Source organism: Tetrao urogallus (genome assembly GCF_951394365.1).
Source record: "Tetrao urogallus genome assembly, chromosome: Z".
NCBI classification, from domain to species: Eukaryota; Metazoa; Chordata; class Aves; order Galliformes; family Phasianidae; genus Tetrao; species Tetrao urogallus.
In genome coordinates this window covers 11,853,069-11,865,589 of record NC_136816.1, presented here as the reverse complement: position 1 = coordinate 11,865,589, position 12,521 = coordinate 11,853,069, and the positions used below count along the sequence as shown (strand labels likewise).

The 12,521-nt window shown below is 36.4% G+C and overlaps 1 protein-coding gene across 1 annotated transcript in view; it reads right to left on the bottom strand.

Annotated features, from left to right (window-relative positions):
- MSH3 (mutS homolog 3) overlaps nucleotides 1–12,521 on the bottom strand; it is a gene marked incomplete at both ends in the record, with an annotated part of 110,524 nt that overhangs the window by 16,647 nt on the left and 81,356 nt on the right. Inside the window, 2 exons of the mRNA XM_079548616.1 lie at nucleotides 8,317–8,474; nucleotides 12,262–12,376. Of these exons, the coding sequence (XP_079404742.1) occupies nucleotides 8,317–8,474; nucleotides 12,262–12,376 (273 nt within the window). The remainder of the gene's footprint in view (nucleotides 1–8,316; nucleotides 8,475–12,261; nucleotides 12,377–12,521) is intronic.

Below are 12,521 nucleotides of genomic sequence, written 5' to 3'. Positions count from 1 at the left end.
AAAAAGATGCCTTTCTTTACATGAATTCATGTATAATTCTGAAGCATACCTTATTTCCGCTTATTAGCAAAAAGCAATCAATTTAGCTTCCTAAGGATGAAAAGCAGTAACATCATATTCTACTCAGAACAAAGAACTAAAATCAAGATGGGGAACACTATTTAAAGCTTAAAAGCTCTCCAAGTCTTTCCTGCCTGCTGATAACTATTTTAAACTGCCATCAGCGTGCTTCCCCTTCAACAATCAAGGTTAAGTGCACAGTGCTGATCTGAATGAAGGATTCAATTATTTCTGCTTAGTGAAATTACTAAGTAGGAAGAGACTTCTAATATGTAGAATGTTTCTAACCATTTTTAAGCAGGCAAGTTCCTGGGCACTCTCTTGCACGTAATGCTCACCCATGAAACAATGAGTAAATGGCAAAGAAGAGAACAAACTGAATTCTGGTTGTAACAAACTGCTCTGTTTTTCAACTATTACTTGCCTATCACTGTGCAATTAGCACAACTTCTGCTGTGAAGCTCTGAAAGAAAAAAAAAAAGGAATTTTTATCTCCCATATAGAATAAGCATCAGTCATTTTTTTTCCCCTGTCTTCTCTTGTGCTGCCTTTCACTGATCAACTGGTGAAACTGGAATGATATAAAGAGCAGTACTATTTGCCCAAGTACAAAAAGCTGTGAAGTTTTGGCAGGTATACCAATGGAACACTCATTTCCATTAATATTGACAAGGTTCAATGTATGGTGAAAAGCAACTGGAAAACATCTTCCATTCAATTCCTGCTCTGATAGAAACATCTTCCATTTCCTTGTTCATATACCACACTATGTTGTGCTTTCCAGTTTTCTCAAGATTTCTTACAAATTATACTTTGAACAAGCCTTGCAACATTTAGGCTGTTAAAGTAAATCATGCAACTTTAAATGCCTTTCAAACTTTAATTTCCAATGAAGGAAATTAAAAATAGATACAAACATCCAAATTTGATTGCCCAAGTGTTTGCAGTGCTAATAAGGTATTTGCTTTCCATCATTACTTTTACCTGTACCAAAATTTATAATGATGCCATAAATATGTACATTTCATCTGGTTAAAAAAATTGTTTGTTTAGAGAGAAAATAGTGAGTTTGCCCACGAGTTTTTTCCAACTCCACACACTTGACAAAATAGTAATATGAGACTGACAAGCTGTCAGAATTAAATAGCTGTTACAGTATTTCAGGAGATAGCACACAAATTTCCTTTGTAAGGAACCTGACCTTCTTTTGAAAGTCAACTCCATCATTTAGTGGTCAGACAGACATTTTGCATTAAACATACAGGAAAGAAAAAAACTGTAATATATCCGATGAAGATTCTTTAAAGAAAAGTGGATTTAAAAGGCCTGGATTTTGTCTTGGGTTGTTTGTTTTTTTTTTAGTTGACTTTGAATAAATGTTTCATCACGAAACTCTTCTCTTAGCTTTAACAGCTTTTTTTCCAGATTATCATGTCTCATCTTCCGGACCATACCAAAGAAAAGTTAAGTCTGTGAGACCTCAAAACAACTCCAGTTGTTCCTAAAGATCTCTTGACTATATGGAAATTTAAGAATTTGCCACACTAGTCAAAGTTCTGTTTTACAGGAGAGCAGTATGCCAGTTAGCAGCTGACCTTGGTTTGTTTTTTCATCTCAGCAGAGCAACAGTCATGCTTTTCTGTACACAGTAAGAAGACTTGACAGAGAAAACATATTATCTCTTGAGTTCTTTGCATCTCAAGTTTGTGTTCTGCAACTGATGACTATGCCACTAACAAGATATGAGAGCCTTCCATCACAAGAAGTGGAAACAAGCAGAATACAGCAATAGGACAGACTTCTCACACAAACCTGTGTACAGATACTTGCAGTCTTGCAGGAGTTACACAGGCAGGTCATGTGAACAGGCCTAAAGCTGCAGTCACAAGCTTTCCCTATTTCCTGGTCAATAAATTCTCATTCAGGTGCCAATTCTTACAACATAAAGACAATACTAGTGAAAGCATCGACAATGGCTCTTGTGCCTTAGGAAAAAAAAAAAGAAAAAAAAAAAGAAAAAGTTAATTCAGTATATACAAATGCTCCTTCCTCTTCAGGTATTGGCAGAGTGGATTGCATTGGACGTTACTGGCATGGGTCCTTTAGATCCCTGGATGTTGAAGATGAGAAGTGTTGGTCATAGCACTTATGGAGGGATTCAAATACTGCTTTTTCAGAACTGAAGTCAAGTTCACACCCATATGAGTGTACAATTCTCACAAATTTACATAGAATGGTCGACAGGTCAGATTTGCAGATTTTTGAATCCACTGAAGACAGTATCATCAGCAGCAAGCCTTTACAGGCAGCAAGGGAAATACTGTCTCCAGTGGCAAGAGCAGCACAATGCACTGAGCTATCTGCTTTGAGAGATTCTGCGATGAAATGTGTTGGCCTTCAAAGCAGCCTCATGCCAACAATTGCCTTGAAGTACTGGCAACCTGCATGTCTTACATAAAACAAAAGAAATTAAACTGCTGCTTATCTAAGCAATCTACAGCTATCACTTAATAATGTGTATTGCCAACCTCCTCCACTCCTCAGTTTTATTAATATACTTTCTTTGACAATTCAAACCCAATTTCTTTGCCATCATGAGGATTAGAGGCAGTAAACAGAAAGTTCTTTGTGAAAGAGAGAAAGAAAGTGCATGGGAGTATAATCTACATCTCACTGATGCTTCTTTGTATTCCTGTAACATTTAAGCATGTACTGCCTAACTTGAAAGAGGCAGTTTTGAATTGCAATTAAGGCACTGTGCAGAACACTAGTTCAGACAACTAAAGGGCTAGCTGACCTTTAAATGCTATGCCCAGCTTGGCTGGTGATGTAAAAATCTCAGTGGAACATGCATGTCCCTCTAATGTGACTGTGCATACTAATGTGTGACCACTGGAACAAATGAAACGGTTTTCATACTAATGCAACAACAGAAAGCCTGGTAGTAAATATGCTAGGAAGGAAATTCTTCCTTTGCTCCATACCATTTTCTAGTGTTGGCAGCTGTCTCCTTAGAAGTATTCCTTCTACTGGCAGCTCATGATTTCAATAAATTAATTCTTGAGATTTTGAATACAAGTCTTCAGTAATTTGAACTATTAACTAATTTGCTTATTTCATCTTCTACCTTCAAATTGTTACAACATTCTTTGTCTCCCTCAATTTTGAAAACAGGCTCTTATAAAGAGATACTGGTGACCTACAGGAAGTGGATTACAGGTTTCTAGCAGTAAGAAATTATTTCAATAATGGATCAAGTGGGACCTTTTTACAGGTCAGGTATCCTCAGCAGCTAAACACTATCTCTTCTCAATGCTATTAGATCAACATAATTTCTTTCATTAGTTCCTCAACGTGTGCGTGTCCACACCTGCTTTGTCACTCTACAAAACACACAGAAAAATATTAAATAGTTTCAGTGTCTGAGTAACTAAATTAGTAGAAAAAACTAACACAAATGGAAGGTTAATTTAAAAGAAAAACTGAACCTATTTACTACACAAAGAACTCTGAATATGAATTTTTAAACATACCAAAGAATTCATGACTCAAATCCCATTAAAAGTCAGTGTACTTTGGACAGTGACCTTTACAAAACTCTTCTAACTATGATGAAATTGATTAAGTGAAATACTATGAGAGAAGGCTGCTTGAAAACATTATCCTTTAGTGAAAGAAAAAAAAAAACAACACCTACAGAACATCCTCTAAAGACAATATCCTCCTCATTACTTATCTGCCCCTGAAGTAAAGTGCACAGCAGAAGATCTGAGAAATAGTAATTTAGCCTATATAGTTTTCACACATCTTTTCACATATCTTATTCATGAAGAAATGAATAAGGGTATATAGAAGTTCAAGTGAGATATTTATTCATACACTTTTAATATAAAATATATAACTTAATCCAAATACAGCTCTAAATAAACACAGAGAAATCAGAGAATTAAATATAACACAGACTTTTTACTCCGTATTTCACAGTTCCTCCACATTCTTTCACTAGGATGAGGACCAAAGCACTGCAATGGAAGTAACAAGACTGTTTTTACAAATAAAAAATGGTCGAATCTGGGGATAATCCACAGGAACAATCAGAGACTTACTTAAGTACTAAAAGATAGCAAGAGACTGGAAGGAATTACTCTCACCCCTCAAAGTTTTCAATTAACAGATTGATAATAGCAGATCATCTGGGTTTAGAGGCATTATGCACAAAACAGATCTCTCCCTTTCCTCCTCTTCAGAATGAAATTATCAGCTATTCTCTGTATTTTGCCTGTATATCTAGTAATGAAGATTAATCATTTCTATTTTCACTGCATCTTTAAGCAAGACATTTCCTTTAAACTACTTTTTTTTTTTTTTTCCAGCTTTAAAATGCTTAATAGAATGCAGTATTTAAAGTCAATTTAGAGATGCTATCATACATAAATACTAAATATATCCAAAGGAATAACCATAGTAGCAACCTTTCAATCTCCATGGAAACCTTACTTAAAACACAAAATATAAATCCTAAATGAATGGTAATCTCTTAAACCTATATAAGTTCACTCTTGGAAGATGCAGTGTACAAACAAAAAAGATACTATAGTATAAAGTCTCAATATTCAAAAAAATCTAGCAAGAAGCAGAACTGCTGGTACTCCTGATGCATGGAACTTCTCATATAGTCAGCCTCACAGCAGGAATGCTATGCTAATAGTAGCATTTAGAAAACAACACACCATGGCAGCAATGAAAATAACTTGGAAACTGGCACCTTTCTGTGCAGTGTTTTCAAAAGATTAAAAATACACCAAAGTTATCAACAACAAAATCCCATTTTCCAGTGAGATATCTGTGGACTGAAGTGGCAGTGAAGAAAGGATGTCTGCATAACTCCATCCTATTAAAACAATAACACATGAAGAAAACAAAATAAAAAAGCTCAACTGAGGTTGAACTGCAGAATGAGCATGAAGAGAAATCTCTTCAAGCTCATCCCCTACCAGTTGAGAGCTCCAGGCGAAAGCTGAGGCCTTACAAATGTAAGGTCTGCCAGTCAGAGCATTAAAGAAACTATGTAGGAGATTTAATGTGGTATCTGAATTTATTATTTCTTTCCTCCAACCAAGCATTACAGTATACAAAATAGTAATTTCCTAGGGCTAAAAAATACTCTGGATGAAAAACCACGTTAGCCTGTCTGACAAACTTGCATATTTTAAGACATTTCCAGAACTCAAAGCAAAAAAATAAATGTCTGCTTCGTTGATAGTCTCTGTGCACCTTGAGCCTCTGTACACCTTGTAGAAACTGGTAGAAGTTGAAGCTCATGCATATGGTGAAAACGAAGAAGTTAAGCAAAGACTAGGGCAACACAGACCGCTTTCTGGCTACTGAACATCATGATGGGACAGAAAAAGCACTGAGAAATCATATGTGCATGGACTTCAGATGATCATTACTTGGATATATAGAGCTAGGAAGGCCCATATGCTCCACAGGCAGAAGAAAAATCGTGATAAAAGAAATCTCCTAAACATTTGTCCTGGAAGGAAAACTAAGGCCATCTAATCTAACATCCTGTTAATTCATAGCAGATGGATAATACTGGTCTCAGCATAAAAAAGAAGAGAAAGGTTCAAATATGCAAAATTCCACTGATTATCTTTTACAAAAGATCAGTGAATATCCTGAGTTTCTGAAGGAATCACCAAATGGTTTAGTTTGGAAAAAAACTTTAAGATCATGTAGTTCCAACTAGACCAGGCTGCACCCCATCCAGCCCGGCCTTGAATGCTTCCAGGGAGAGGGCATCCACAGCATCACTGGGCAACCACCCTCACAATAAAGAATTTCTTCCTGACATCTAGTCTCAATCTCCCTTCTTCCAGTTTAAAACCATTTCCCCTTGTCCTGTCATTGCATGCATAAGAAGCCCCACCCAAGCTTTCCTGTGAGCCCCCTTCAGATACTGGAAGGCCGCTATCAGATCCCCTCAGAGCATTCTCTTCTCCAGGCAGAACAGGCACAGTTCTCTCAGACTCTCCTCGTAGGGGAAATGTTCCAGCCCTCTGATCTTCTTCAGGGCCCTCCTCTGGACCTGCTCCAGCAGCTCCCTGCCTCCAGAACTGGATGCAGCACTCCAAGCAGGGAATCACCAAGGCCAGAGTAGAGGGCAGAATCACTTCCCTCGACCTGCTAGTCATGCTCCTCTTGATGCAACCCAGGATACCATTGGCCTTCTGGGCTACAAGTGCACACTGCCTGCACATGTTGAGTATTTCATCAACCAACACTCCCAAATCCTTCTCCTTGTATTTGTGCTTGGGATTGCCCCAACCCACATGCAGGACCTTGCACTTGTTATATACAAACCAGCCTTTTTGCTTCCTGTTATTCTTATGCTAACCATGTAACAAATGCATTACTATTTCTATAAGTAATATATTTTCAATTCATTGTTGATTAATTTTAAGCCTATTAGTTAATTCAATTACCAGTGCAATGACAAGAATTTAAATAATTAGTATACTCATCTAGTGTTCATATTTCAATTTTGACACATCTCACATTGATTGAAGAATGGCATATCCAGCTGAGAATCCAAAGCTAATTTAGACAGGGAAAAATAGATAATAATAATAAATATAAAACTCAGTCAGAGGATTAAGATCTGACTGGCTCCAAACTAAGTGATCTGAAAGGTGACGAGCCCTACTCCTTTTTGGCTCAAAATTAAAAAGCATAAGGTAGCATGGTAGAAGAGAAAAGCTGACCGGAACAGATGCAAAAATACCCAGTACATAGAAAAAAGCTACATGGAATATGAGAAATGCAATGGGAATGGGTGAAACTTGTATATTCAAGGATTTCACACTACAGAGGACAAGAAACAATTAGTTCACTTGCTAGTGAGCACATAACAAAATGGCACTTCCAGTGACCAAATCAATCTTCCTCAATTTTTATGCTGAAAACATCATGCTGTAGTAACAGTCATACATCAGTGGAAAGAGAATACTGAACTTTAAAGAAACAGATTTATGCTCTTATGGTTAGAAATTGAGTTAGTATGAACACATAAGGGTACTCTATGTTCATCTGAAAACAGAGGAGACAAAAATAACTTTCCAATCATTAGCAACACTGGAATGTTTTTGCTGTAAAATAAATTACATCTTATGTATCTCCACATTCACTCAGAAGTGCTTGTTCATTCAACCAGTCAATTACTTTCAATTTAAGTTGAGGGAAAAAAAAAGTTAACTATTTTAAATATTCAGCTCAATTAATTTTGGAACAATGCAAGTTCTTTTTTATTTCGTTCAGCTGCCTACCCCTGAAGTGCATCAGAGCACAGTTTTGTTCATTCTTTAAAATGAGTGTGATGCACAAGAACACAACATCTTTATATGATGAAGCAATCCCATATGAGCAATATTTCAAATTCTCTGTTAAAAGTTGTTCTGAAGTGCACTGTACCATAGCATTTCAGGAAAGATAATTCTACCACAAATAATACTAATCTTTATGGAACTTAGAGCCATAAATAATTATCCAGTTAAAATGGCTTCACGAACACAGAACTTCAGCTGATCAAAATAGATAGAAAAGAGGATGGAAACAGAGACTGGATGATCTACAGTAATTCCTGACTATAAAAAAAGTTAGTTTAGACTGCACTAGTAATCCTTACAATTTATTCAGCTTTATTTTAAAAATGAGACTGATACCTGACAAGTGAAATGAACTCCCATTAATTCATAGTATGAAAGATATACATCAAGTAATGCATACATAAGACTGATAGTACAGGCAAGAGAATATATGCAGGCCCAAATTCTCAGTCCCAAATATTGAAAGTATGTATGACTAGACTGCACAGCAGAACTGCAACATGATTTTCAGAACTGGCAGCATTCATATTAGGGTGAATATCAATTAGGAATCATGCAGTGGAATACTTGGCTGAGATTTCCATTCAGACAGATGAAGTTAAACGTCTGAATCTTAGTAAGACGTAAGAATTAAAGTTCTTATTCTTTAAAGACTCAAACATTCCAAAACAGTTACTGTAGTCAAACAGCTGATTAAAAAATAAAAAAAATCAAACCTAACAACCAGTATACATATTTTAAAATGAAGGAAAAAACTTAAGTATACATTCAAACATTCTAAATGAAAAATGAAATTCACTTTGATGCATCCCCACACATTCACTGTATTAACAGTTTCATAAGCAAACATGATATTTCAAAAGATTACCTTGTAAAAATACCATCCACAATGCCAATTGTTGACTCCTCTGCAGGAACATAGGAACCAATCTGTGCCATGACTGTAATCAAGGCAACTTGCTTTATATAGGAGCTCTTTCCTCCCATGTTGGGTCCAGTTATTATCATGACCCTTTCACCATATCTCTGGAAACACAAAACAGTGGTTAAATAATATATTGACTTCACATGAGTTGCAAATAAGGAAGACTGGTGTGTATGCATTTTTTCAGAGAAATACAGGACATTTCCTTGGGATTAAGCATTCTTTATCTGAGCAGCTTCCTTCATTAGAGTTCATCACATTCACATCTCAAGAGATTATAAAGTCTCACATAGATACATCTTAGTATGATCTCCCCAAGCTGGTGAGAGGGAAGCATAGCAATCAACATTCATTACTTCTGAGCAGTGTGGACAGACTGAGGAAAAATTTTCTTCATCTAGGAGCTAAGAAAGTTCTCCAAGAACTTTCTATGCAGTTCTCTTCAGAGAAATGGAGAAAAGCTTTCAGAACAGCCAGTGTCATCTGAATTTGTTTGTGATCTGGATTCCTTTCCAGTTAAGAGTTCTTACTGCCAAAATTGGAAAAAATCTGTGAGAAAAAGATCTGACCTACGTTAAACCTTTCAACAACCCACATCAAAACAGACAGGCCACTACAAGAAATCCAGGTGCTGATGAATCTAGCAATGCTTGGCTGCAACACAGATGGTTGTAATCATACTGTGTCCAATCTCTGAATGATCGGTGTATCTAATCACTGAAATCCTAAGGAAAATGTTATTAGACACAACAGCTCATCTCAGCTGTAACACTTCCTATAGTACTGAAACCCGCTCTAGAAAAAAGCATATGGCTCCAGAAAAAAGCATTCGTACTCTGTGCAGGAAAATGCCACAGAAATGAAAACTCATCAGTGAACCTATTAAACCTTCTCACGACCTGAATTAAGACTAGGAAATCAAATTATGTAAGGAGTTCAGACAATCAGACTTTTCATTCCTACTGGGACACACAATGAAATCCAACAATTTACAGTCCAATAAAAAGTCAGCATATTCCCTTGCCCCATGGGAGGTGCAAGGAAGAAAGGACAAGCTGTGCATAACAAATTTGCCACACTACTTATGAAACCTGGAAGTCATCAGGCACTGTGACAATAAGAAAATTACAATGTTCTCCGCAGAAAAAAGCTTTGTGATCCTTACAGATTTGCTTTTCTTTTGGATCTCCGTTCTTGTCAAAAGGGAAGCAAATAACACTATCAGAAGACCAACACTGTTATATCATAAACTAGAGCATACAGACAAGATATGCAACCAGTTATTATATGTAAAAGCTGTTTACCTTTTCTTAAAAACAAACAACAACAACAAAAATGTGTTCAAAAATAACTTGCAATAAAGTTAAAACACAAAAAATACCATTATCAGGAATAAAGGATGGATGTAATAAAATGCATATGACTATATGGAAACATAATTCATAACATTTTAGTCTGGAAGATATAGTTCCAATAGTGTTGCTAAAACTTAATCGGGGGCATCACTTGGCTCAACACAAAAACTTACAGATACTGAAAAGCAGAATGAGTTAAACTGCTAAAATCCACAAGTTTCTCGCTCATGTTTGGTGTTCCACCATGGTCCCTCCAATCATGTTCTGAGATTGGTGGTCTGTCTGCAAGGCCAGCTTTCAGAAAAAATATATATATGCTGGAGCATCAGCTCAGGGAACACATCCACCCTTACAATGGCGTGCAACCTTAAGCCAGTATCTTACTGGAATTTATGGTAGAGATAATGGATGTTTATTTCAAGGCAGAGCAAAGAAAGCTTTCCTAAAGTTAGGTTTCTGACAGCATTTCAGCTGAACCCATGATAGGAGGCACGTTTTCCTACTGATTCAGACAAATCCATTGAAACTAGAGACATTTTAATGAACTGATTCCCACCCACCTCTCATAAAAAAAGAGAGAATTCAACAGTAAGAGAGAAGATGATTCTACCATGATTCTTGGCTTTGTAATACGCAGTATTTGGAAAGCCAACATAAGAAGGAGAATAAAGAGAAAAAGTAAACGATGATTACTGAATGAAATGTTGATTAATTTCTAAGTGCCATCTGTCACTATTTCAGAGCTCACAAACAATTCTGGGAATGTTCTATGAAGTATTGTGCAGTATCTATATCACTGTTCCGTACTTCCAAATATTTCCGGAGAAATGAATGTAAGTTTGAGCAATGCTTACACCATGGCAATGACTCTACTCTGACATCTGCTACCTTTTCTACATTTAATGTATGAAAAGGCAGATATGTATTCAGAGGTAAGTCACAATCATATTTTTATATTCATTAGGAAAGGAAATGTGCTATGTAAAAAGATATAGACAAATATTTAAAAAAAATAAAGGAAAAAAAGTAGTTTTTCAGAAAAGAAGAAAAAGAACCATGTAGGTTGCTCCAAAAGTAATGCTTTCTATTTATTTCCATGGAAACAACAACAGGTCACAGAGCACAGTAACGTTATTTGATAGAGCACATTCTCAGCTACAAAACACAGTTTTTCAATACAGTTGCCACCCTTTGCTATGATTTTTCTGCCAGCACTGAACAAGAGTCTGCCTGCCAAGCTAGTAACTTCTACATGGTCTGAAGATGGCTTTTCTTTCACATCATTGCTGCAACTGATGAAACACATCACCCACTGTGATCACATCCACTGGCTTGTCTCTGTAAATGTTCAGCAAGAACCAACGAATGTCAGCGGGTGCCATCTTTTCTGCAATGAGGAATTTAATTCCACACCCTTGCTTCATCTACACCTCCACGTCAGATACTACTCTGTCACAGTGCCTCTCTGCTGCTATCTGTCACACAGCAACAACACATAACAGGATATGTGCAGGAAAGTTCAGCCTCTACTGCTGCACCACCAATATCTGCCTCTGACTTCATGGCCCAATGTCACAAATTTGGCATTACTTTCAGAGCATCCCTCATAAAACATGCTCATCAGAAACATATTTTTATATGAAATAAAACAAGGTTATGTTTTCAAACAAAGGTAACTGTTTTATACCAAATTTAGCTAATCTACATTATATGGTGTAAGTAATATTGCATGAAGGAGCCCTCTTTGATCTACTGACAGCAATATCAAAAAAGCGGTGATCTTCTCATTTCTCAGCATCATGTTACTTAATTCTCTGGTCAGTAGGACTAATGAGTAACACACAGTCTGCAGCTACACACTGGGGATCTTTATCTATGTTATTATTAATGGCTTCTTAAAATTACTATGCAATATACAGAGCGTATACAATACTACAGATTTAATAGTCAGAACTCCGAATTTGCATTATCAAATTAAGAAATACTGTATGAATTCTGTATTTGCAGAGAGAAAGAAAATGCATAGCACCTTAAAAAAAAATCTGAGCTATGTTAGAAATAATTTGGAAAACTGACCCTGTAAATGTGACACATGAATTTAAATGGTTAATAATTTTATACATTACATTCCTTTGGAAAAACAACAGTTAAGAACAAACAAATTTGAGATAAAATTCCTACAAAAATGCACCTTCCCTTTAATGGCACTGGTAATAGTCCTGTAATTATTTACTTACATTTCAAAACTAAGCATCCAAAACTTTCATTTTCCTAATTTTCAGATCATCTTTTTTCCTCTCTTTTATTATTTTTGTTCCATTAAGTCCAAACAGGGTTGCTAAGACAGACTCTGACTGCACGGTAACTGCAAAAGGACACAGCTGATGTGGCTGCGTGTGGCAGCATCTCTCTGACATGAAAGCATGCAGCCAGGTCTAAGATTAAATTATTTATTTTAACTTCCTGGCCAGGAAACAAATCGCAGATTCCTTCCCCTGAGTGATTTAAGCTCAAAGGGTATCTCAGTACTTACTGATAGGTTAGTGGTGTTTGGAACATATTGATCCTGTTCTCCCAGTAATACATCAATCACAGGGTGCCTGCCATTTTTTATAATTATTTCTTGCTGATTATCTTTCACAACTGGTCTGAAAAAAAGAAGACATGTTACCTTCAGCATGCACTGTAATTGATTACTTAGAACTTCTGTAACTAAACCCTGATGGGGGACGGTAATCTACAATGCAGATTTTCCTGAAAATACACAAACGATGCATAGAAAAAGAATTGCTA